The sequence below is a fragment of the Pseudochaenichthys georgianus genome, chromosome 5 (genome assembly GCF_902827115.2).
Source record: "Pseudochaenichthys georgianus chromosome 5, fPseGeo1.2, whole genome shotgun sequence".
NCBI classification, from domain to species: domain Eukaryota; kingdom Metazoa; phylum Chordata; class Actinopteri; order Perciformes; family Channichthyidae; genus Pseudochaenichthys; species Pseudochaenichthys georgianus.
In genome coordinates this window covers 12,804,730-12,831,947 of record NC_047507.1, presented here as the reverse complement: position 1 = coordinate 12,831,947, position 27,218 = coordinate 12,804,730, and the positions used below count along the sequence as shown (strand labels likewise).

At 42.5% G+C, this 27,218-nt stretch overlaps 1 protein-coding gene across 2 annotated transcripts in view; it reads right to left on the bottom strand.

The window, feature by feature from the left end:
• The window catches only part of LOC117446816 (vitamin D3 receptor B), a 35,940-nt gene extending 9,755 nt beyond the window's left edge, over nucleotides 1-26,185 (bottom strand). Inside the window, exons 1-7 of one of the 2 annotated variants that reach the window (XM_034083269.2) lie at nucleotides 25,645-26,185; nucleotides 25,107-25,180; nucleotides 7,435-7,582; nucleotides 6,307-6,437; nucleotides 4,196-4,392; nucleotides 3,532-3,631; nucleotides 2,653-2,833 (exon numbers count right to left, since the gene is read on the bottom strand). In XM_034083269.2, the coding sequence (XP_033939160.1) occupies nucleotides 2,653-2,833; nucleotides 3,532-3,631; nucleotides 4,196-4,392; nucleotides 6,307-6,437; nucleotides 7,435-7,580 (755 nt within the window). In that variant the 5' untranslated portion in view covers nucleotides 7,581-7,582; nucleotides 25,107-25,180; nucleotides 25,645-26,185. The remainder of the gene's footprint in view (nucleotides 1-2,652; nucleotides 2,834-3,531; nucleotides 3,632-4,195; nucleotides 4,393-6,306; nucleotides 6,438-7,434; nucleotides 7,583-25,106; nucleotides 25,181-25,644) is intronic. The other variant, XM_034083270.2, reaches the window with a different exon arrangement.
• Nucleotides 26,186-27,218: the final 1,033 nt, after the last annotated feature.

Here is a 27,218-nt window from a genome sequence, read left to right as displayed (position 1 = left end):
ATATGACAGTACAGTTTGAAAGGGGAGTGATTTGTAAAATATCCATAAAGAAAAAGAAAATCTGTTTACAGTTCTGTTTCATCTGGTGTTGAGAGATGTTTCCATAGATCTCTTAATGTTGCTCTCAAAGTGCAGCAGATTGATGCTTTTAACTTCAACATTTAAAAACACATCTTCCCGGGGGAACACACACACACACACACACACACACACACACACACACACACACACACACACACACACACACACACACACACACACACACACACACACACACACACACACACACACACACACACACACACACACACACACACACACACACACACACACACACACACACACACACACACAAGAGGTCAATCATTTGTATGGCCCTCGGAGGATGTTGGAAAAATTGAACTGGCCCTTGAGAGGAAAAAGGTTCCCCACCCCTGTTTTAAGTGTTCATTACTGTGCATTGTCCCTGCTAAATAAACAATTAAATGAAATGTCAGCTAACTGACATGTGTACTGGCCATCTTACAGTTAATTGTAAACCTGGAAAGAAACAAATGTGTTGTCTGTCTCCGAGTCAAATTGTCTCTAGATAAGGCAGGTTTCTGTCTGTCTAACATCTGACTAATGAAGAGTGACAAGAGTCAAAAGTCTGTCAGACACAAACACAGGTATAATCCTGATAATCCTCAAAATATGCAAAAAACTCTTTAAATGGCACTCAAGCATACAATTATAATGTTACTTAAACTGCAGCACAAACTGGACATTCTTTTAAGTAAAAACAAACAGTCTTAAATAAGTGCTTGAATACAGGATGTTTGTTTTTATTTAAAGTCAGATTTTTCACTGTTTTACCATAGTCTGTATAGCTTTTTCAAGTCAATACTGTGCGTTTATTATCTCTATAAGGAATTTCCCATCATCACTTTAGGGCAGGGGTCTCCAACCTTTCTCCACCTGAGAGCTACTTTGAAAAAAGGAAAGTGGCCAAGAGCTACTTGCATCGCATCGCTTACATTTATTCACATAGCACTCATCAGTTGAATTAAGCTACTTTTTTGTGAAATCAATACCTAAAGCTTATCTAAAATCTTAACTTAACATCAAGGTCCAAGAAAACGACAATTTCTCACGTATTAATATGGACAACATAGTAAGTACTTCACTGAAGATTCACATAAATGTCCAAGAGCAAATTACAATGTTTTCACTTCTTCTTATGGCCCACATAGTAAATACATCGCCTTAATCCCCACCTTGCAAGCATCTTATGGCACGTGTGTAAAATAAGTGCATTCACTCTTTTACAGTTAGTGAGATGACTGGCGCTGCATGGAGTCCACCATACAGGTGTATGCTGGACCCACTTAGGTTCACTCTAATAGAGTCATTTACATGTTCATCAGTCGATCTTGTTCTGTATTTAGATTTCATTCATGCCAGAAAAGGCTGCTTCACAAAGGGATGAACCAAATAAAGCAGACATGTTCAGTGCTGCTTGGTGATGTTCTTATAGTTTTCTGGGCGTACAAGGCTCCAGAAATGTTGTGAGTTTTGCTGAGACTTAAGCTGAACATCATTTTGGAGATTTATAACCTCCATCTCCACAGGATTGATACTGAACAGTGCAGCCATCTTTTCTTCTTCTTCGTGTTGACATGAAATTATAAGCCATAATAAATCAATTGTATAGGTCTAGCCTCCCTATATCTGTGTGTGACATTTTTCCATCCTCAAAAACAAATACTTCTGCAGTCTAGCTGCAGCTTCAAGCAACGGTCTTCTGTTAAAAAAAGGACACTGAATGTCTTGAATGAGGCATCACACACATGACCTGGGTCTGAACACAGCAGACAACAGGAGTATTTACAACAGCATTATAAAAACAAAAATAGTGCATGTGGGTGCACACTTACATTCTCTGTTTTACTGTTACATGAATCCCATGAATGTATGAGATTAAGTTATCTTCATCATCTCAATCAGTGATTAAGTGAATAATAAAGTTTCTATCAGGTCACTATCAGCCTTTCACTCTTATTAGTAGTTATTTTCAGGAGGGGGCGGGGCTTGGAGGAACAGAGAGGAGACGGTGATCGCGGAAGCTTTCCTCCTGCCTTCACAAACGTTACACCTATATACAGTCTATGCTTTACACGCGTATTTAACTGAAAATAGCAAGAGGACATTCATACTCTGCAATCCAAGACTTGATTAAATCCACCAAAAACCTGACATGACGATAACGAGTGTTTTTCAAAAACACAAATCCCTCCCTCTGTGTCTCTGAGCCGCGACGCGGCCTGATTCAGAGCGGGTCATTCTGCCGTTGGTTCTGACTGGTGTTGCTGGAGAAAGCAGACTGCTCCGTGTGTGGTGTCGCTGTGCCGCTGTCACATCTGCTCCTTGATCTCTGCGTCACCGACCAATTTTATATTCGTGTGACAGAAACAATTCTAAAATAAAAAAACTTTATTGTCCGGCCGCGGCCGAAAAATCAAGAAGCAACCTTACTACGCTATAATCGATAATCGAGCAGCGAGCTACTGAAAAGCTGCCCGCGAGCTACCGGTAGATCGCGATCGACGTGTTGGAGACCCCTGCTTTAGGGTAAGTGTTTTTTTATTGCAATCATTAAATCCACACTAGTACCTGAACCCGGGGATCATCTTGGCAAAGCCGATGACCTTCTGGATGCTGTAGGAGACCAGGTCAGCCAGGTGGGGCAGCATGGAGAAGCTGGAGCCCTCCTCCTCGCTGGAGTCGGGGCTGCTGCCCTGCTCGTGGTACATCATCAACAGGTTGTTGAAGTTCATTTTGGTGTCTACTGACTCTGCAGCGAGCAAGATGAGGACAGCAGAGAGGAGGTCAGAAGAGAAAACAGAGGTCATTCACAAAGCACCATGAAGTCACACTATTTCTTTATGAAAAGACACGCTCAGCGCTGAGAAAAACAAGAGAAATGATGGAACCGAGAGGGCCTGGTGATGGAAAAGGATCATCTGGAAATACACGAGGTCAGTAGGAGTGGGATGAAACTGAGGTGACAGCTATGACAACATGCTTGCTGGGGTTGTTTTCAGTCAGTTGTCTCCACTGAGTGTTGGCGGTAGGCCAGGGGACTGTGTTCCTCGCTGTGTGCACTCCATTAGTGACGGGTGCATTAATGAACTCATGTTTACAAGTAGGAGTCGGGGGTGGGATTGTTCACAGAATTGCCTCTGGATTCTCAGTAAAGCAGCACAACAGATTATATACGCCAACATGCTAACAGCTGAACTGGAAAACACTGCCGTGTTAAATTAAGTATTAACTGATTTTCTCAAAACTGACCTGACAATTGTGGGACAGATCACCTTGTATTTAAAGTCATTATTTGTGTTTAATACCTCAGTTACCATTTCAGTTAAGTGACAGCTTATTTTTGCTATTTTTACTATAAGATTTGCTGGAACTGGTTTGATTGTTACCCTGGACAGTCACAGTTTGCACTTGATTCAGACTGAAGCCTCCACGGTGTGTGACTCTTACCTGGAGAGTGACTGAAGGAGTCGGAGGAGGCATCAGACAGAGAGTGGAGGGAGGCCGCTCTGCTGGCACTACGCGTCACCGGACCCTCACGCACAGGGGGCTAAACAGCAGAAAAGTGGACGGAGAGATACGAGGATTATTAATTAGTCTAGTCAGCAACAAAATGAAATAATAATAATAATCTTGGAATATTTCACAATTATGCTGTAAGAAAAAAGTGCATCTTCATTCACAATCTTCAAACAGCCCACCAATTTGTGATTTTGATTCCCATTATATATAATATGAAGTAGAGTTTTGTTGAAAAAATGAAACACAAGGATGAATTCTGATGAACTAGAATTACAGGTTAGAAAGGTCTGAGGTGTTTTAACAGTTTCCAAAGGTTAACTGGACCGTGTGAGATGTGTGTGTTTACAATACAAAACATGACCCTTGTTGACAGGCCGTGGAGTTAAGCCAAAGCAGAAACATTTCTGATGTGAGCAAACAACAACATGAGTATGCTTTCAACAACATTAGCATGCTTTCAACCACTCTGTTGAAATGACAAGCATAATTGCATAATCGTTTATCTCTGTCTGTCAATATAAACCCTTAGAAGCTGAAATAAATGTGTCTACAAAATGTTACTATCATGAGTATATCTGAATAATCCACAAACCCTGAAGCGGCAGAAGTCAGAGTAGGAGTCGTCGTATGTTTTGTGGTGCGCCTCCACCAGCGTGGCGATGACATGGCTCTGTTCATCGCTCAGTCGGGGCCGCCGCGCCTCCTTCTCCGCTTCGCGCATCGCTTCCTCATCCTTCCTCCGCTGAATCAGGTCCTTCTTCCTCTGCACTTCCTCGTCTGTCAGAATGACTGAGGGGGCCAATATAAAAAGGGACAAAGAGAGACAGAGAGTGTTAGAGTAAAACTAAACCTCAAGCGGGGTAACAGCAGGGCGACTAGTGGGGAAAAATACTTTAGGACATAATAAATTGGTTGCGGTACACCACTTTTAAAGCTTTTCATTTTCATTTGATTTTTTACGACAGCTATGTCAATGTGACGTTAGGTTGTCAGGGCAGGGGTTGTTATTCTCTGAAAGAAGCGAATGTGAGGGGATGGGTCCATATGGAGACCCCTGCTGCAATGAACAAGTGAACGCATTGTCTCTGTTCCGTTTGCTCCTGTTGTTCTAACCACTGAATTAGCTTACAGAGACAGCCGAGTCTCAACAACATGCTGCTGTTTTGAAACGGCAATGCCACTGGCTCCTCTTAACAGTACAGTATATGACTAGGGATGGGTTCCGAGCCCCGGTATTAAACGGGCCCCGGGGCTGAATTATTAAAGACCGTGGTACCGTTAAGCTCCGACGTTATCGGTCTTTTTATCGGTACTGGAGACATCTAAAAAATATGTCATGTGTATTATGCTACACAAAGATTATATTGCAGTTTTAGTGTCGCCAACTCTGTGTCTAATACCCAAAAAGACTGCAAAATGCATCCATGAATATTTTTAGTATTTTCGATCTTTCCAATCCAGACGAGATATTTCTCTCCCCGTCTGTGTTCAAGGGGGCGGGGCAGTTTACACACACGCGGCTGCTACCTGCATGCAACAGACACACACGGATGAGATGGCAGAGAGAACGCGCTCCGAGGTGTGGTTAAACTTTACCAGTCTCGATGTGTGCAATAACAGTTTAGCATGTAAGGGCGGTAACACGAGCAATTTGTCTTAACATTTAGCAAAAGTGCACCACATTCAGACGGAGGAATGCACCGGGTTCGACTGTCTTTCTAGTAGCTCTAGTAGTAGTAGTCACTTTTCAACGTCAGGTATTATGTATGCTAGCAGCAACACACGGAGTTAACTCAATTATACAAACATGGGTTAATGATTAGAGGTAACTGAGTTATTTATTTTGTTAAAGTTTCAGCTATTCTGTTTAGAATTCTGTCATCAGATTATTTAATACGATTTGTTAAAACATTGTTGTTTCTTTTGATGTGAAATATTATTTATTTAATTTAAATAAAAAGCAATGTTAATTTTGTTCAGAATTTGTTTAGTTAATTTACCTTATTTTTTCTCTCCAAAAGAACCCATAAGAATACCGTTAAAAGGATTGGATCGATAATAGTAGTACCGTCCCTATATTTAACAGTTTTTCCCAGAAACACTGGGGAGGAAAGAACGTTCAGCTGGAAGTGAGAGGCCTTTGCTTAAAAGAGGCCCAGGGACAATATCCGGATACACGAGGAGAAAACAAGGGGAAAAACGTACCTGCTATTTACAGACCATGAAAATAAACAAGGCTGTGAGAAAAGAAGAGGCCTCGCTAGTTTGTACATAACAGCAGGTGTTTGAACTTCAGATGGAGTAAAGTCACTCTGAACTAGTGGAGCCTCCCCACATTGTACAAACAGAACATGTCAACACTGTAATGGGGGCGAAGACCCAGAGATACTTGACCCCTGTCCAAATGTTACATAATATATGTACAAGAGGGACAGTAGGCCCCCAATACTGCAAACACAGAGTTGTGTAATGTTTGCGTTTAATCCAAAAAAAGAAATAAGAAGAGTACACTGTTATTAATGTCTAATTTCTCTGCAAATAGCTGCTATTAATGAGCACATAAGTCTGTTAAAATATTAAACCTATGAATATATTCATAACTACTATTTAACCCCACAAAGGGGTTATCCCTATTTGAATACATGTCGTGCATCACACAATCTGATATTGCCCTAAAGCATATGGGTCTCGTGTCATACTTACACTCTTTCATCATGCCAATGTCCACACAGCGTTTGAGCCGGCATGCCTGGCAGTGGCGCCGGTTGTCCTTGGTGATGGTGCAACTGCCGTTAAAGGGACAAGTGAAGGCGGCCTTGCGCTTCATGCTGCGCCTAAATAGAATGTATACATTTTACAGACTGTTAAAATACACACACATATATCAGTTCATGGACACACAATAGTACGATTCACTGACAAGAATCTAGTTAAAGCTCTATTGTTGTGTATGAACATTATAGCAACTCACTGGATTGACTTTGAATTGAATAAGTGGATAAATAATTTTAAGTGAAACGGCATAAATATGGATGAGTACTGGGAAATCTAAAGACGAGTGCTTCGAAAGTGTGACGCAAAGCGTAGTGAGTCAGTCATCAACGGACTGCATGTACCATCATTTATTCACAGATTTGATGAAAAACACACGGATGCATGCGTGGTGAGAGTTCAAACGAGGGCCAGCTGAGCGACGAGGGAGGACATTATTAAACATCCTTTCTTTTTCATCCTCCCCCTTAAAGTCTCAACACCACCCGCCGGGAGGAACGGACGTAAACGGGGATACATCAAATACACACAAGCTCAAACAATTTGTACTTGCTATAGATATTTCTTAAATTAGAAACTCATGTGTGTATCAATGATCTGACAGCAGCCAAGGCGTTACCCGTAGGAGCGAGCTAATTTGTATTCTCTAACTGCTGTGAACGTGGATGTTGTCAGTGCTTTTGAGTGTGTTTCTAATGCAACTGTGGGTGGTAATTATATTTAATATGTGTGTGTGTGTGTGTGTGTGTGTGTGTGTGTGTGTGTGTGTGTGTGTGTGTGTGTGTGTGTGTGTGTGTGTGTGTGTGTGTGTGTGTGTGTGTGTGTGTGTGTGTGTGTGTGTGTGTGTGTGTGTGTGTGTGTGTGTGTGTGTGTGTTCATTATAAATGCATGTTAAGACCGGCGTTTGTATGCTAATGTTTTCATGTGTAAATAACTTGCCAGTCGTCATGCATCACTATATTTTCATCAGGGTGATATAAGTAATTGCGCTGCTACACGAGGCATACTTAGTGCGCGTGTGTGTGTACATTGAATATGTCAATATAAGCATTTGTGTACCTGAAAAACCCCTTGCAGCCCTCACAGGTCATGGCGTTGAAGTGGAATCCGGAGGCTTTGTCGCCACACACGCCGCAGATCCGCGGCACGTTCCTATCGAACTCATCGGGGGCCAGAGTGGACGTACTCACAACTGTGGTTTCCATCACTAGATAAAGAGAGGGCAAATAGAGAAAGACAAACAAATAAGCTGGTTATACATTACAAACGGTTCACTTGCTCAATAACTCAATAAGGGAAAAACATGGGATGGGTTGCCAACTTGTGGCATCTGAAGTTAATTTAAAAATATTTTCATAAAATGATAATCTGGTTAGTGTTGCACAAGATATGCGAGAACAAAATAATATATTTCATATGACCTACCATAATTTTCTGATTAAGATTACATTTTTCAAGCCCCATCTGCTTTTTTTGTGATTACATATAAAGTGTTGTCTCTTTTCAAATTCTACTAACTTTGTCCATTCCTTCAGGACATTTGAAGTCCTGAGGTTTCCCCTTCGGAGTAGAATTCAACTCCAGTGTTTTTGTCCCGGGGTGAGGAACTGGAGCCGTATGAATCAAGTGGAAAAACTCTTGTTCCACTCCAAAATGCTGAATCTGGGTTACATTTGATTACATACTGCTCCGAGTATCTATTTCACTTAACGGCCTTGTGAGAAGGAGAGGAAAAAAAGGCATGTCACCGCAAGGCTAGCATCCTCATAAACAAACAATCACTGTCCCTTTTCACAAAGCTCCTTTCTTATTCTCCTCTTTGCTTCCATTGCGGAGTGAGAGCGAAGCAAATGATGGGTGGGTATGGAGGGCCAAGAGAGGGAAGGGCAACTAAACCGATACGATCATCCACAAACTCACAAATCAGCACACAATGAGAGGTATGGGCCTGTATCAATAATTTTGAATGTTTTTGACTGATCAATCCATCACTCATTAAAAACCAATGGTCCTGCTGAAGTTCTCACATACTCTTTTAAATGCAACAACGGTTTTCTTTGTCATGTTGTGTTTCTACTTCAGTGCAACTTTGAACATATTATGTACAGTATGCCTTTAAACCAAACTCTTTCCATGGCCAATTTTATGAACAAGACATAAAACAAAAGGTCAAAATCAGAAAGGAAACAGGAGCTTTTCAACTCCTCACTGCTGCAGGCAAGCCGAGCTACTGTACGTGGACATCTTGTATCTTAGCACCACATGCTTCACATAGGAACATCTGACACGGTTGTTACGGTACAGTGCAACGGTAAACATGCACACGACTGGAAGGAGAAGCAGCTGACAGCATATGTTGGTGGGGGGATTTCAGCAAACTGATAAACAATAGACCACAGAGAAACTCATCAGGTTAATGGAAATCCCATCAACCTGGGAAACTTAGGATGGGCTACCGTCACAGAGCCTTATGGCGCGTTTCCACTGCAGGCCTCGGTCGGCCTCACTCGGTTTGGTTAGGCCTTACTAGGCCCGGCTCACTTTAATGCTGCGTTTCCATTACAGTTTAGGAACTGGGGTAGTTACTATAGTAACACAGTGTAGGCGGAGCCGTGACGTCATCTTCAATGAGAGCCCCAGAAAAACAACACAGCCGTTAGCTCGCCTCTTAGCACTCAGAGCTCTCAGCTCCTCATATCTGTTCAGAAACTAGACAGAAGTTAAACAAGTACAAACCACACACTGCCTGTGTCATGGCGAATACAGTCGCTGGTTTATTTATGTCTGTATAGGCCGTTGTTGTGAGTGTGGACGGTTGGAGCATATATAACGTTAGCTTAGCCAAGCTCCATTTAGAAAACACGCATTTTAAAAAGGGTTTTTCGCCTGCCGTCTGTCTGCAGACTTGTCAAAGCATTAATTCATGGTTTTTACTAACCGGTATCAGTATGTTGTTACTTCGGCATCATTTTGAAACGTGTATTACAATTAAATCACGGTCAAATGTGTTCATCTTGTTGTAGTTGTAGCCCCCTTGCTAGCGATTCTCTCTCTAGTTTAGCATACTCAGCCTGGTTGTTCCTGGCCCTAGAACCACGATTTTATGGGGCCAGAAAAACTGTGATTTAGGACCCGCTAGCCGGTACTAGGCCAAGTGGAAACGCAACCAAAAACGGGCCCTGCACGGCTCGGCACGCTTAAAGCGAGCTACCCGCTGCAGTGGAAACGCGCCATTAGTGCTCAACTCAGGTTAATTGATCAGAGCCCTTGTTTCTGTTTGGCTGTTTACAATATCTTTCTAAAGCGGCCAAAATCAGTTATGATAGTTGCAAAAGAAGAACAAAAAACAGACCTGCATCTGATTTAGAAACGGCTGAATGTGGCCCAAATCTGAAGAAAAAAAGTTCAGATTCCATGTGATTTGTGCACACGAATACAAACAATAGGACATCTTTATCACATGTGTGAAAAAGAAAAGTAGATTTAGACAACTTTGTCTATTCTTATCACTGAACTCTTGAAACAGTGAGCTCTGGATTCAAAGCTTAGCAGTAATTTCTCACATTGTACAGAAGGGAGAAAACATGTGGGTATCTTATCCGTAACCTGACAAACACAACATTTCATTTACTCTTATTGGAACATTTACCGTCCCTCTGCATAACACTTTGTTTTGTTGCAATAACCAACATGCTTCTAAGGACAGAACAGGCAGGAGTGTGTCCTGAACTCCCCCGTGCAGAGGCAAGGTACACACGTAGGTCCTTCATACCAGGCTACAATGCTATTGTATTCTACACATTTAATGTCTTCATGGACACTTAACAAATAGGGCTTATTCATGACCACATCAAGATAAGGCCTCCAAGCTATTTACTATACGATAACACTAGTCACCAAGGTGATGTAATATGAATGGCACAGGTCTTACATTTCAAGCACTCACTCCATGCAGCTACATAATGTGAGTGAACACTACTTTCTAGACTCCTGCTGACTTTGAAGATATCCCTCTTTACTTAAATTGCACACGATTGATTGCACTCTGGGATTTATTTTAGCTAGTTGAGAGTTTTTGTACAGAAATGTGTTACTATGACTCTTTTTAATTGGTTCCTTTTGTGTTTGGTGTAAATGTTGTTTTTCAATAAAAGAATGTTGGAAATAATTTCCTTTTTTTTTTAACAACAAGGAATTTGTTTTATTTGAGCAATTTACCGAGAAGAACAGATAGCCATGACTGACTTAGATAACCCCTAGTTAATTTATTGCAACTTATCATTAAACATATTTTCTCATATGGTGCAGTCCTATTGAAGAGGTTACATTATCAACATACAAAGTATATCGATGAGCAAACTGAAAAATGGCAGCATCTTCTGCTTCTTTGAATATATAAGAGTCTTTTAGCTAAAAAAACTGCCATCATATAATATTACACAACACTAACCAGAATAAATGGCAGGGTGCTTTATAGAACATCAAATCTGTTCTGCTGCATGTCAGCAAACTAATCCCAACAAGCATTCACACTCATCACTCACTGTGCACCGAGAGGGAAAACACCCATTTACATTGGATATCATCAACTGATCAGTGAAGTCACTCCTCTGTGATTGCATTCAGCCATGACAGGCCATTACACTAAATGCACAGTAGTATTGAGAGAGCGCTAAATAATGCATGAGGTTATTAGACCAGATCTGTACTCATTCCTGTCCGGGGCACGCTCAGCTAGAGAACAGGTTTTGAGCTTCAGGCTTCTACTGGATGTCTCACTATTGAATGATATTATGTGTACGACATTCGGTGGCATAAATCAAAGCTGCCATTGCAGTAATAGTGTGAGACATTACTCATGCGTTAAAGCCCAAGGATAAAGTTGATCAATGAGGTTTCCGATTAGCTCACAGGGCTGAGTCCTGCTCTTTGACTATAATAATTAATAATAATAATAACAATTCCTTACATTTATTATAGCGCTTTTTCCAGTGCTCAAAGCGCTTTACAGATACACATTACACATATTTTTTTATACATGCAATGGTCATAACTAGTGTGCTTAAAGATTGTAGCTTAACTACTTGACCAATTTGAGAATCACTGTCATTCGTTTTGAATTGGGCCTTGCCACTAACAATATTAGTTTAAACAACTTGGAGTCCAGCAACTTTTCAAAGCAACTGTTAAACTCCAATGTGTCGGAGCTGAAGACAATTTGCTTCCTGCAAAAAGAAGCAGCATATTTTAGACCGGAATAAGATGTCAAGAACACAGTGAGCATTAATTAGAGTGTGTCCTCTGCTTGTTACTTTCAAGTCAGAACAACTTTTCAAAGGTTGGCAAGTTACCAAAAAAAGGAAAGCCCTTTTTATTTTAAGCACTACTCTTTTTCTACATGTGCATGTTTCTGTTCCAACATCTAATTAACAATCTTAGGCAGCAAGCCAATCATTAACAAAGACATTGCATTACATTACATTTAGCTGACGCTTTTATCCAAAGCAACTTACAATAAGTGCGTTCGACCAACAAGATACAAACTTGAAGAAAACAGAATCATATAAGTACATCAGGTTTCATAGAGCCAACACATTTCAAGTGCTACTCAACTGGCTTTAGATAAGCCAGTCCTTTATTAGTATATAAGTGCTTTGTTAGTAATTCTATCGCTCAAAGTGGAGTCGAAAGAGATGAGTTTTCAGTCTGCGCCGGAAGATGTGCAAGCTTTCTGCTGTCCTGATTTCAATGGGGAGCTCATTCCACCATTTTGGAGCCAGGATAGCAAACCGGCGTATTTTTGCTGATGGGAACTTGGGTCCCCTTCGCAGTGCGGGTGCAGCGAGCTGTTTGGCTGATGCAGAGCAGAGTGCACGTACTGGAGTGTACAGTTTAACCATGTCCTGGATGTAGGAAGGGCCTGATCCATTCGCAGCATGGTACGCAAGTACTAGGGATGAACGATATACCGTGTCATGGCGATAACCGCGATATTCACACCGCAGGGACGTGCGGTTTTATTCATTAAAAAAAAAAAATGCTGACGCACTTTAGCACAGAATTCAAAATAAAGATACCCTTATTACTTATCGAAAATGCACATACAATATATCCGATTAAAGCTGAGACTCCACAGATTATATAAGTATAGTATCTAAGCGATCCAATCTTGCAACAGGGGAAGCAAACACAGACATCACAACACGTACCTTTACGGAGCTTTTAGGGAGATCGTCTCACCGTAGCTGTCAATCTGATCAAAAGACGTGTTCAATGGCATTAAAACGAGAAAAAACGCGGCTGAATCGGTTAATCCATAGGTTGATAATGTGTCTGTGTAATAATTGTTTTCATTTATAAATAATCCATAATTCCATTTTAATGTAAAAATCGGAGAGGAAAAGTTAGCTCCTAATGGTAGCCACCAGAGTTATCGCAGCTTCCGGTCTTTGCTATGCGGCAGTCTAACACACACACATTACCAAATAAGGACTATGTGGGAGTTCCCCTCGATTCCATTGGCTCTGACGGTTAGAAAGAGATGTCACATGTCAAAATGTATTGGAGGAAGCGCGGAAGGAGGAACCTATTGCGGTGAGCACGTTGTAACTTCCGGTTGTTGTTGTCGTCATCTCCGGGTATCCCGTGTGCTTGTTCTGTTGCTGATAGCTTATTAACTTAAACTTAATCGATCGTTTTAAAACTCTTGATCACGGCAACTGCCTGATGTTGTAATCACACGTTACTACAGCTTAAGCACTCACAACTCTCCTTCTCTTAGCGACTGTAACTGTAACTCCACAGTTGCCTACACTCTTTTCGGGTTTGCTAACGGTAGCTACTTTAGCTTGATAGCTAGCCATGGCTCTTTCCCCACCCTCTGGTGCTATTTCCTGCTCTTCCTGTCTCATGTTTGGTTACTTCCCGGTCTCCTTTACTGGTAAGGATACATGTGTTAAATGTAGTATAGTTGTTAGGTTGGAGGCAGGAATCATAGCCATAGAAGCCCGGCTCCGCATCTTAGAAAGTAACTCAGCTAAAGTAAAGCCCATGTTAGCATGTGCGGACCGGCAAAAGATAGCTCCTCTTAGCCGTCCCCCGGCAACTCCCGAGCAGCAGGGAGGCTGGGTGACTGTTCAGAAGGGGCATAACGCGAAACCCGCAGGTCCCCACCAACCCGTTCACGTATCTAACAGATATTCCCCACTCAGCGAGACACCCGCTGAGAAGCCAACTCTGGTTATTGGTAGCTCTATTATGAGACACGTGAATCTAGAGACCGAAGCCTCCACAGTCACATGCATTCCGGGGGCCAGAGCGGGCGACGTTGACATCTTAAACTGCTGGCTAAAAATAAACATAAATACGGTAGGATTGTTATTCACGTCGGTGGTAATGATGTTCGTTTACGCCAATCAGAATGCACCAAACTTAATGTGGAGTCGGTGTGTAGTTATGCTAAAACAATGTCGGACACCGTAATCTTCTCTGGTCCCCTCCCCAATCTGATCAATGATGACATGTATAGCCGCATGTCATCATTTCAGCGCTGGTTGTCTTGGTGGTGCCCAGCAAACAATGTGGGCTTCGTAAATAATTGGACAGCCTTCTGGGGAAAACCTGGTCTGATTAAGAGAGACGGCATTCATCCTACTTTGGAAGGTGCAGATCTCATTTCGGCAAACATTTCAGGGCTTTGTGGACTTAATCCATGACAAACTGGAGTTGAGACCAGGAGGCAGAGTCGCAGTCTTACACGCTTCTCTGCGCTCTCTCCTAGGCAGTCATCCATAGGAATCCCGAACCCAATAAAATACCCAATATTAGTGGTGTGTGTGTCTGCCCAAGGACAATTTAAGGTCAAACCTAATAGAGGATATGGCGTTCCACTAAACTTGAAGAATCTCGTTTGATTTGGCATATTACTCTCAATGAATATAAGAAAGCACTGCGTAAAGCGAGAGCAGCCTACTACTCTTCATTAATAGATGAGAATAAGAATAATGCAAGATTTCTTTTCAGCACTGTAGCCAGGCTGACAGAGAGCCACAGCTCCATTGAGCCTTCTATTCCCATAGCACTCAGTAGTAATGATTTTATGTGCTTTTTTAACGATAAAATTGTTACTCTTAGAAACAAAATTAATGACCTCTTACCTTTGACCAGTATAGTGTTATCAACAGCTCCCGGAAACGTAAGTTGTAATATTACACTAGATAGTAAACTAGAATGCTTTTCAGCCATTAACCTTGAACAATTACATTCAATGATTCTCTCTTCTAAACCATCAACGTGCATGTTAGACCCAATTCCAACTAAGCTGTTGAAAGAAGTTTTTCCATTAATTAGCACTTCTTTATTAAATATTATGAATATGTCTTTATTATCAGGCATATTCCACAATCATTCAAAGTAGCAGTGATAAAACCGCTTCTTAAAAAGCACAACCTCGATCCAGAGGTTTTAGCCAACTATAGACCTATTTCTAATCTTCCGTTCCTCTCAAAAATTCTTGAGAAAGCGGTCGCAAAACAGTTGTGTGATTACTTAAAAAACAATGATTTATTTGAAGATTTTCAGTCTGGCTTTAGAACACATCATAGCACAGAGACAGCTCTGGTTAAAGTCACAAATGATATTCTAATAGCCTCAGACAAGGGACTTGTCTCTATTCTTGTTTTGCTCGATCTCAGTGCTGCATTTGATACTATCGACCATGATATCCTATTGCAAAGACTAGAGCACTTAGTTGGCATACAGGGAACTGCTTTAGGCTGGTTTAGGTCCTATCTATCTGAACGCTCTCAGTTTGTACGTGTTAACGATGAATCTTCCACGCAAACCAAAGTTAGCCATGGAGTGCCACAGGGCTCAGTGCTCGGACCTATTTTGTTCACATTATATATGCTTCCGTTAGGCAATATTATAAGGAATCATTCTGTAAACTTTCATTGTTATGCGGATGATACTCAACTATATTTATCAATCAAGCCTGATGAAATTAATCTAAATAAAATTCAAGACTGCCTTAAGGACTTAAAAACGTGGATGACCTTAAACTTTTTGATGTTAAACACGACCAAAACTGAAGTTATTGTACTTGGCCCGAAGAATCTACGAAACAAATTATCTAAAGATATACTAACTATGGATGGCATTAATTTGGCCTCCAGTGAGACTATAAGGAATCTTGGTGTTATATTTGATCAGGATTTATCCTTTAATGCCCACATAAAATCAATTTCAAGGACCGCCTACTTCCATCTACGTAACATTGCAAAAATCAGGCATATCTTGCCTCAAAACGATGCAGAGAAACTAGTCCATGCATTTGTTACTTCTAGGCTGGATTATTGTAACTCTTTATTATCAGGCAGTACCAAGAAGTCAGTCAAGTCGCTTCAGCTGATTCAAAATGCTGCGGCTCGTGTACTAACCAGAGTTAGGAAAAGGGACCACATTACTCCTGTTCTGGCTGCCTTACACTGGCTCCCTATAGAACACAGGATAGAATTTAAAATTCTTCTTCTTGCCTACAAAGCCCTTAATGGGCAGGTGCCATCTTACCTTAAAGAACTCATTATACCCTACTGTCCTACTAGGGCATTGCGTTCCAAGAATGCAGGGTTGTTGGTTGTTCCTAGAATCTCTAAAAGTACAATGGGAGCCAGAGCCTTTTCTTATCAAGCTCCACATTTGTGGAATCAGCTTCCAGTTTGTGTTCGGGCGGCAGACACCCTATCCGTTTTTAAGAGTGCGCTTAAGACCTTCCTTTTTGATAAAGCTTATAGTTAGGGCTGATTAGATTCAGCCCCTAGTTTTGCTGATATAGGCTTAGTTTGTCGGGGGACATCTTACTTCTTCCTTCTCTCTGTCTATACCTGTGTACTCTCATGTTCCGATTAACCCAGCTTCCCCAAATGTCTTTCTTTTTGGTGTCTATATACGCTGGGATCCGGAGTCATGGATGATCCTGCGGTCCTGTGTCCTGGATCGCGAGCGCTGGATCTTGAGCCGTGGCTGTGGTCCTGGATGGATATCCTCGTGGATTCATCTTCCTATTATACACACATGCATTTCCAAACATTTGGACTACCTATGTTGCAAATGTATTATCTTTTCAATTTACACACGGCATCTATTGCACGTCTGTCCGTCCTGGGAGAGGGATCCCTCCTCTGTTGCTCTCCCTGAGGTTTCTCCCATTTTTCCCTTTAAACTGGGTTTTCTTTGGAAGTTTTTCCTTGTACGATGTGAGGGTCGCAACTGTGTTGCTACCCCAGGTCCTAAACTGTAATGGAAATGCGCCACGGCCTCGGACGGCCAGCGAGGCAGCCCGAGGCCTGAGCGAGGACGCAGTGGAAATGTGCCATAAGTCTGTGAATGTGACTGACTATAAAAGTGCAAATATCCCTTATAAAGTGGGGAGCTACTGACTGTAATTAGGGGACAGCTCATCATCACGGCTAGTAGGAGTTGGAATCAGCTCACACCAGCTTGAATATGAACAACTTCTACCTAACTGTTACATTAGCAAATGTGAAATACTTTCAATCTCTTTAGTTGTCTTTGGCATTTATTGAATATGCTCTTGTTCCTTAAAGCAGTGGTCACAGTGAACATAAGCGTTTTCATAATTTTGTACTTATTTAAAAAAACCACATGCCCAGTAGTAAGTTACAAGAAATGCTGGTTAAGCACCATGTTTTTTTGCAGCAGCATAAATTCCTGTGTCACATGTTAGGCATCATTTGACTCTGCATATGCACCAATTACACGTCAATACACGTGTAGTTCAGATGAGCTTGTATTGCCCTCCGCTGTTAGAGTCTGAGAGGAAGTGCCAGCGCACACGAGAGGGCAGAGACAGTAGTGTAGAAGAGAGAGAGGGATGCACTGGAGAAGCAGGCCAAAGGGCGCGGGGCGTAAAAACAGATAGGATATAAACATAGATACAGCGAGTAGGGGAGGGGTGACCTCTTTGTCACAATGACTTTCTGTGTCACAAGGCGGATGTGAGAGGGGAATAGTATGTGAGCACTCGACAGTGGCCTAGAGAGAAGAAAACAACACAAACAGCCTCATTTTGTTATCCTAAAAGAAGGCTAAAAATATACTGTCACAAGCCACTTCAATTACTAGCTAAAAATAAATAAATGTCTCATCTCTGACAGCCTCTCCTCTTGAGAGTATCCGGGGAAATATTATTGCTATAGGATTTAAATGTTTTGTATGATTTATCTCAGTTGGTGTTGCTTTTACTCCCTTTATTTAATCGAGATGTTTATCCCTAATGCAAATCCCTTCTTGGCCTAAAAGACTAAAGCACGGAATGGATTGGATAACAACCCATGTGACAACCAACACACCCCCCTGCTCAGCCAATGAGAAAAAAGACATTGAAGACTGGCACAGTTCCGTTTTTGGGGTTTAACAAAGGACAGACTAAATCTGATGATTGCTTCCTCAGATGAACCTTGAAATGGCAGAAAATAGGGATAAATGACTATTTTCTGAAGCAAAAATGTCTCGTTTTGTCCAACCAACAGACCAAGCCCAAAGATATACCAGTAAGCAGCTGGAAGATGGAGATGTTTGTCATTGACAAATTCATAATTTCAGCTTTAGTTAAAGTATTCACAATTGTTGATAAACGAAGGGAGAGGAATTGATCACGTAGCGCAAAATAATCCCTTTAGGATCCGAAACTGCTTAATCCTAAAGAAAGAGGTGAAATAAACACAATCTGATGAATAAGGGGATAAAAAGATGGAAAAGACATGTGAACTGGAAGCCTGGGGTTTGGGAGTCTCAGTGAAACAGCATCAGTGGTCAATGAGCAGGAGATGAGGCCTGCTGTAATTACGCGCTGTACCGCAAACTGACTCAGGCATGTCATTTTAAATGGGTGGTGAAAGCTGCAAAATAAAGACATTACCCTAATTTTGGTGGCGTAGCTAGGGAAGAGGCTAGGGAGTTTCCTTTTCTTTTTACCCCAACAAATTAAACGAAGTGCTTCTTGGCATGCAGTGGAGCAGTGACTCGTCTTTTCCTCCTTTGATTTATTTACATCATGTCTGAGATGGCACACATGTGTCCCTTAACCTAGGGACTGACGTGACAACCAGTCCCAGGTTAGATTTAAAGACGCAACACTGTCTGCAGAAGCCTTAATGTCAACATTTGATAAATTGTTGAATCTAAAGATGAATCGTATTGTGCTGTTGGGGGTCTGGGCTTAATTAAGAACAACATGTCTTGTCATATAAAATAATATCTATAAAACGTTGGTCTAACCGACACCACATTACAAGTCCAGCGATTAAATATGAACTACTGGCCAATTTTTTATTTAGTTGAGTTGAAGGAATATTCTACCCAAGTGTGCATAAAATGATATAACCTGTGTCTCATTTATCAGCGTAAATTGTTTGCACCATCTGCATCCCAAATGTATACGTCTAACTCGCACCTTCCAATTAGCTGACATTAGATGTCAATCAGTGCTAGATTAAATCTCGACTACAGATGGTGAGAACCTTAGGGACATAGAGTCGAGACTTGTTAAGTGCTAATATGAGATATAGTAACACACCGATGATATTGCACAATGAGTGCAGTACTTCAAAAATGGTAATTCCTGAATATTTGTATTACTGCTGCAGTTTGAGCTGATGTAAAATATTCATCCAGGGATAAGTGCCAAGGAGAACCATGGCAGGAATCCAAAACCACTCATAAAAGGTAGCTTATTTCTTTCTGTTCTACTTGCTACTTCATGTCATGCTGCGCCATTGGTTTTCTTTGTCAGGTGCCCAGCTAATACGAAAAAGACATAAGTGAGAGCTTAGCTGCAAAAAAGATCTGGAGCGCAGCCCAGATGTTAGATTAACTTTCATCAAAGTCAATATTAAGTGATTATAAACCCCACCCTCCACCAACGCCCACCATCTAATAAAACTAATTAAGTGGGGCCATTATTGCCGGGAGTTGAAATGAAACGTGATCGTGGACAAGGCAAGATATACCAAAGTGGGTAAAGAGGAGGATCCAGACAGCGTTTCAAGGAGGGATTATTTTAACTGCACACAGACGTGCAGAAGAGCGGGAAATAAAAAATAAAAACTCTGGCATCACGTCTCAAGAATGTCAGCAATGAGCTTACAGACCACATCCCAACACATAAGAGTCAGAGTCGGAATCACATCCAGACCTATAACAGCAGAGGAGGAAAGAGAGGGATTGCTGTGGAACGCCTGACGGGGAGAAGGAGGACCTGCCTGACAGTCCAATGAGCATCCTCCGTCAACATCACATGACGCAATCCCAGAAATGGTTCTGAAATTGTTCCATGCTGCCAAAAGTTTCTCTTAAAGGGAAAGACAGAGAGAGCGCGAGAGAGAACAGGGAGAAGTTGTGGAAAGGGTTGGAGGGAGAAAACACAAGGCGATGTGTTTTACTGCATACCTCGGGCAAGGTCATACAAGTACAGAAGAGACATCATATCTGGAATGACCCGGCCTGCAGATCAGGGTTATAAACACATGGACCTATGACCCACACATTAAAGTACACACACACACACACACACACACACACACACACACACACACACACACACACACACACACACACACACACACACACACACACACACACACACACACACACACACACACACACACACACACACACACACACACTAATTCAAATATGATGTGAGTTTAGAAATTGGCTTAGAGAAACAATATGGGAAAAACAGATCGGGAAAAGAGAACAATGGACAAAAAGAGACAATGTGGACATAACAACAAGTCGACAAACTGAGTGAATGCAGCTAAACAACTGGCTGAGCAGACTAGTCCAGTCCTGTCCCTTTGCTTCCCTCTCTCTCTCCCTCATTCTCCCTCCCGCAGCCTCCACGGGTCTATCTCATGCTCTTTTCCTGCGATCACAGGGAGCATGTTTCAGCAGCCGTAACAGCACATGACAAGGGGACCTGTGCCCCACACAGGATGGGCTAAACTGGGGTGGAAGGGGTGGGGGGGGTCACATGTCCTGTGTCCAACCCTATGGTCTGTGCACCACTCCCCCCCCCCCCCCCCCCCCGCCCAGGCCCCAGCGCTGGCCTGCAAGGCGAGAGAGAGGCAGTGACGGCAGCATGCCCCCTTATGCTGGGCCCCTTGCTGGACTCTGGAGAGGGAAAAGAGACGAGGCAGGGAGAGGCCGACTCAAACACACACCGAAAGTCCTGTTTATGTCTATGCCGAATTTGACAGAGAATGCCCATTCTCAAGCACAGAGAGTTGAGCACGCAGAGAGCTAACTGGACAAAACCGGACAGGCAACAGAAATCTGGGTGATGTGGGTGCAAATGCGAGAGCCCACAAGTTGAAGTTATATAATCTCAAATAAATGGTATCTCCCCTCTCGGGAAATACGTAAATACTGTAGATGAGAAACAACAAAACACTTTTGAAAGATGGAAAAAATGTATACGTTACATCCATAATTGAGTTGAAAATAAATAAATCTAGATATCCTTCAATGCCCTATTTATTAAACAATTAATTATATTATTTTATTCTGGACGATATCTTTCTGCATGACCTGTGCTCCATATACAAAAATAAAATTCTACCTGTGTGATGATGTGTTTGGCCTACAAACCATTAACCACGTAATTGAGGACCAAAAGACATTAGGGGGAACTTAACACTTCATTAGTCTCATATGCAACTCAACATATGTGGGAAACAGCACGCATGTACAGACATACACACAAGTGGGTCTTTACAAGTACAGCAGCCTCCTTCTTTCTATAGGGTAACATGTGAGAGGAAGGGACCAATTACTGTAGTCACGAAAGGGGGGTGGGGCGGGTATTTCAACGTATAGAAGACCTAATGGACTGTACCATCTCCACAGCACACAGGTCCATTACAACCTGCTACAGATAAAGTCAATACAGACACCAATGGAGCCCATTTTGTATCTTCACACACAGAAATACACTGAAAATGCATTCAGAAGTTGAAGGATGAACGGTCCTCATTTGGGTTGAGTCGTACATTTCCACAACATATAAATCCAGAACATGTGTGGCCGTTGATCTCAAGAGTGCCAAGTTGTTGAGGAAAGACGACAAATTCACTTTTCTAAAACAAGCAATGAAGAAGCAGACATAAAAACACCATCTTCCCTACTGCGTTACAAATGTCCATCTCAATATTCAAATGTGTATTTACCTCCTGTAATTTGGTACCCTTCGTATGTACTTTGAAGGGATGAGCAGCAGAGAGAAGCGCTAGAGGCTTTTTGAATTTCCGAATCAAGTAAGATAAGTAAGATCAAGCTCGTAGTAATAAATGATGTCATTATCAGGCAGGGGCTCAGTTCTACATGACTATGCTGTCAGTGGTTAAGGAGTAAAAATAGGTGTAGATTTAGAAATAATCCTGCCACGCTGTGTGTTTTTGTTTATGTTCCTAATGCTTAGGGTGCGTTCACACCTGCCTTGTATAGTCCAGTTGAATCGAACCCTGGTGCGTTTAGCCGCTTGGTGCGGTTCATTTGGGTCGGTGTGAACGCAGTTCGAGACCTCTTAAGCGAACTAAACAACCGGACTCTGGTCCGCTAAAATAGGTGGTCTCGGAGAGCTTGCTTGCGAACTCTGGAGCGGTTCATTGCTGGTGTGAACGCAGTCCGCACCAAAACATAGGAAGCGCAGTATTTACGCGTCACAAGAACGCGGATATCTTCAAAAATCTTTAGCGAAAGAGTCTTTCAAGACATCCGCGGTTGTTTAGTTAAAGAGTAAAGCAGTGTTGAACAGTGTCGTGTAAAGTAAAAATTCTCCGTCAGCTACATAAAAGTAAGAACACCTGTCGTCGGTGAAACGCCCCTCCTCTGCAGAACGTCTCATGGATAAGCAGGAAAAGAACACCGACAGGCTGATCAGGAGCCCGACGCGAAGCAGAGGGATCTAGATCGGCATGAAGGTGTTCTTTTCCCCATAATGACCGCGCTGCTGCACATTATCCCGCTTATTACATGGCCACATTCTCAACAAAGTAACGACATGACTCCCAATATTAATTGAAATGCTTTTGTGGATTTAAAAAATAGTTGTATGTATTTCAATTTACATGCATCCGTTAAGAAAAATAGTCCGTTGTTACTGTTTGAACTAACGTAGCAACGGCAGGAACTGCTTCGATAGCGTTTTGATTACAGATTGGAAAAAATTGTTGCTTGCTTTAAAAGTAGCACAATTCATTATGTCAAACCTTGGGAAGTATCTAGATATCCCTGCCCTAATGCCAAAGTAACTGGCAACTGAATATGTGTCGCCGTCTGACCTATGTCTGGACCGCTGCGTAAAAAGGAGGGTTTCTGCCCGTTACTTCTCCGCTGTTTTCTTATCGCTCTTGTCTTGTCAGTTAATTTCAGCCAAACTGTATACAGTTAAATCGAACGGACTTCTTTGTGCAGATGTGAGCGTCCATAACAAGGGTCAATAAATCCTTGACAGCGGTCTGTCTGTTCTGCATTAAAAACGTGTCACGTGTTTTGAATTGACCAATCAGAATCGAGTATTCAACAAAGCCATGTAATAATGTTTTTTAACAGACGTTGTCTGATTATATAATCATATGTCTGTTGATCTCCAGACTAACAGCAGCATGAGAATAACCTGCCGAAAGTGCCGATGCTCCATGGCGGAGGCTCCGCTAGAAATTGCCGGGATTTGCGTTTGTACCAAGCGGCAAACTCTGGGGAACAGTCGGGAAGCCAATACGGAAGTGCCACACACTGCAGTTCATACATGGGCCGCTAGGGAATGGCTGCAGAAAGGAGCAATTTCCATAGACCCCCATGTTAAAATGCCCAACTTTACAGCAGAAAAAAACATGTTTCTACCCATGGATGCAATAAATATTATTATCGATATAGTTAGATTCCACCTTCATGATTATGAATCTGTAAGTGAATTGTTTTCTAACACGACCCTTTTATTTATATTAGTTCTTAAAGTTGTTGCATAAATTAGGGCGTGGTCACACTGATGGACATGCCTCACTGTCAGCTAACAGCAACTTGTCCACTCTGCTAGGCTACAACCATAGAGGCTACAACGTTAGTTAGTCATAGTACTGTACTTGACCCTTTAGCTTTAGCCGTGTTCGTGGTGATTGTGCCTTTTAGGGAATATTGTTACAAATACCAGACAATTAAAATGTCGTGCTGTGTGCTTGAATGTACTAACAGAACTTCCAAGAAGTCTAAAATGATAATATTATACATGTTAACCCCGTTCGCAGGTGTTTGTGTGCTTGGTAGCTTAGCTTGTTACTTATTAGCCAGCTAAGGACGTAACCCTTTATGCACACATATACATTTTAGTTTATGATTCAGCCTTGGGTAAGACTTTTATATAGTCTATGGCTATGACGCCCATATTGCGAAACGGGAGCAAATGTTAATAGGGGACCCAATTATCCCAGTGGTGGCCGCCGGAGCTAACGGAGCCGCAGGGGGCTAGCTCCAGCCGGCGTCCCGGAGCTAGCCCACTGCGGCTCCATTAGATCCGGGCGGTGGAGTCCGACTTTTCTCAACGTGTGAATGACAAGCATTAAGAATAACAAAATATAGCTAATTCTCTTGCAGATTGTCTCATTTGATTATGAATGTAACGTTTATATAGGGGAACTACACTGTTAGCAGTAACTTGGTATGCATGTATTTCATGTTAGCTTAGCTTCTTAGCCTGAGCTAGCTCTGTTTACTTCCAGTTCGGAGGCAGCAGGTCCCGCCTCGGCTCCGCGTCTTTGCCCTTATTTGGAGCAGGCGGGATTAGACTCTGACGTCACAGTCGGGGCCGTTAGTGGCCGACTCCGCCTACTAAGGGCTTCTCGGCAACTCTGCAGAATCCTATGGGTGACGTCACGGACTCTACGTCCATTTATATATACAGTCTATGGTTTGTACCCCCTTAATGTCTGACCAATGGTTGAACCGCATTTCCGAGCACATGACTTGTGTATAAAGTGTATAGTCCGTTTGAGTTTTGCCCGTGTGAACGCAAACCGAACCTTCTGAAAAATGAAACAATGTAACAAACTGTTGTCTGGTGTGCCCTCTCTATGGCTCTGGTGTGCACCAGAGAGCGGACTAGGTGTGAATGCACCCTAGACATGTTTTTGGACATGGTCTAACTGTATGTTACATGAAAAGCGGGCTGAATTCTCCACTGACCCCTGCAGCGTATCTATGTTTTAAAAAGGGTTATTGTGATATTAAAAAGGGAGCGAACTAGCTCATAATTAATTAAATAAATTATGGGGGAAATTCCACAAAGTCCACAAAGTGTGCACATCCATATAAGTCAGGCCTTTAATTTAAAAAGGGGTCACTCATGTAGGTCACAAAGTACTGACATTTAACTTATTTCATATTGTGATGTTACATTCATGGAAATATTGATAATAGTTAATGCATTACATCTTAATACATTTGTACTTGTTCAAAGAATCATAGTTGTTAAATCACGAGACTGAAACAATTCCAGGAGATACGATTGCGGAAATGCGTAACATCAAAGCCACATATGTTAGGAGTTGATCACATGTTAATAATAGACTATTTCAGAGGAGATGTTCAAAATACAGCAAGCCACAAATATACACGTGCAGGAGGCATGTCTTCAAAGCAACAAAACAATGTCTCACCTGAGGTTTTATCATTCCCTTGTACAATAGGTAAGTGTTGAAACCTTGCCTCAGTTTTTCCCAAGTTGTTAATCCTGTTCAATAGAAAAGCAAAATGGCATGTCGCAAGTCAGTGAGTGGGCCTCGTACCTGACCAGCCGTCCCTCTGTTTATATAACGGTGAATTACTTTCAACAGCAACATACGCACTGAATTGTGATCAACATGAAGGCAGTAGCGTAAGTGCACACACACACACACACACACACACACACACACACACACACACACACACACACACACACACACACACACACACACACACACACACACACACACACACACACACACACACACACACACACACACACACACACACACACACACACACACACACACACACACACACACACACACACACACACACACACACACACACACACACACACACACACACACACACACACACACACACAAATCTGCTTCCTACGAGGACTTGAGCAACATAAATTACAATTACTCAACTTTAGCATTCCTCCAGTGCATGCAAGTTTCATACCTCGGCTCAACTTTTCCCCATGAAGACCCGAGTTGCGTTTAATCCTCTTTAGTCTCTCCGTTGGTCGTCATGCTCTTGCAAAGTGAGTCCCCTCCATGTTGCCTGCTGGGTGGGTTAGCTTCGAGCAGAGAGAGGACCGCGCTGTACTAAACTCAAAAATGTGAGGCGACTTGGGGAGAAAACGTCAAACTCGTACGCCCTTCTAGACGTCGACACACACACACACACACACACACACACACACACACACACACACACACACAGCAGCGCTGGTAGTAGCTAGCGCTAGCGTGGCTAGCTGGCTGCTTTAACCCTAAAACGAGGCACGAAGTCCAACCAGCTTACTAACCGCTCTGCGACCGCGGCCGACGAACATCCAGCGGAAAAACAGATTTATTTCAAAGACGTGCAAATGTACGCACTAACATGGAGAAAACTCAATCACACCTACGGTAGTTCGACGTGAAATACCTCCTTCTTCAGGACCCAAATAGATGGCCATTACTTTTTGTTATGCACCGCCCCCTCTTCAGGACCTCTACGGGAAAAAAGGGATTTCCCCCCAGCCCCTCTGGTAACCAATCACCGGTGGGCTCGACGTGTATCCCTTGCTGTGATTGGTGACATTTCGGCCGAGCCCGCTTTTCTTTGGTCGGCTCCGGGGCCCATAAGCGGAGAGCCGCCCCCTCAAACAGGGGTGTGTCGTGACGTCAGAGGTAACGGAGAGGTAAACAACTTTGACCGCGTGAGGTTTAAAGCAACATCGTTTCGCCTCTAATCCCCGAATCAATGGACACCCCGGTGTGGGGGATCACCGCACCTACATAATACAGTGTGATTTCTCAATAATGTGGAAAAAGTCCCGTTGAGGTATTTTTTTTTTCTATTGCGCCACGGTGTCTTTGTTTTGCTGCTTCAGACTTTGAGCCATATATTTGGAATTTGAATACACAACACCACCACCGTCGATACTACGCAGTTGAAATAATAAAACCAGATATAACTGGTCCTTAAACTGCCGCTGTGCGCATTTTGCTTCATCATTTCTTTGACAGTTTGCAAATGTGTGCACCGAGGCGTGTGTCGGAGGGGTGTGTCTACTCTGCAGTACAGTGGTAGGCTGGGAAGCGATGCCGATGCTGCATGGCGATCTTGCCACACATTTGCAATGCATGAGAAATGGCCCAGTATGCTAAACATAGACGATTAAACAATCCATTCCACGATCACACTGGGCAAACCTTGCTGAATTGTTGAGCCTATACCAAGGTAAATCTCCTTTTTTTTTTTTAGCAACTACGCATTTATTAGGCTACATTTGTTCATTCATGGTTGTGTGCACATGTGAGCTATGTGGTGTTAATGGTGTGTGCGTGTGTGTATGTACGATGGGGCCAGCGGAGGGGGCTTGGGTGAAGGTCAGGGGTGTGTCTATAATGTAAACACAGTAAAGGCGACAGATACGAAGGGGAGAGGAAAAAGAGAGAGGAGGGCCTCATCCGGTTCCATACAACTCCTTTTTACTCCTGCTGCAGCCTGAAAACAGGAGATAGATCTGTGCAGATTGTAAAGAG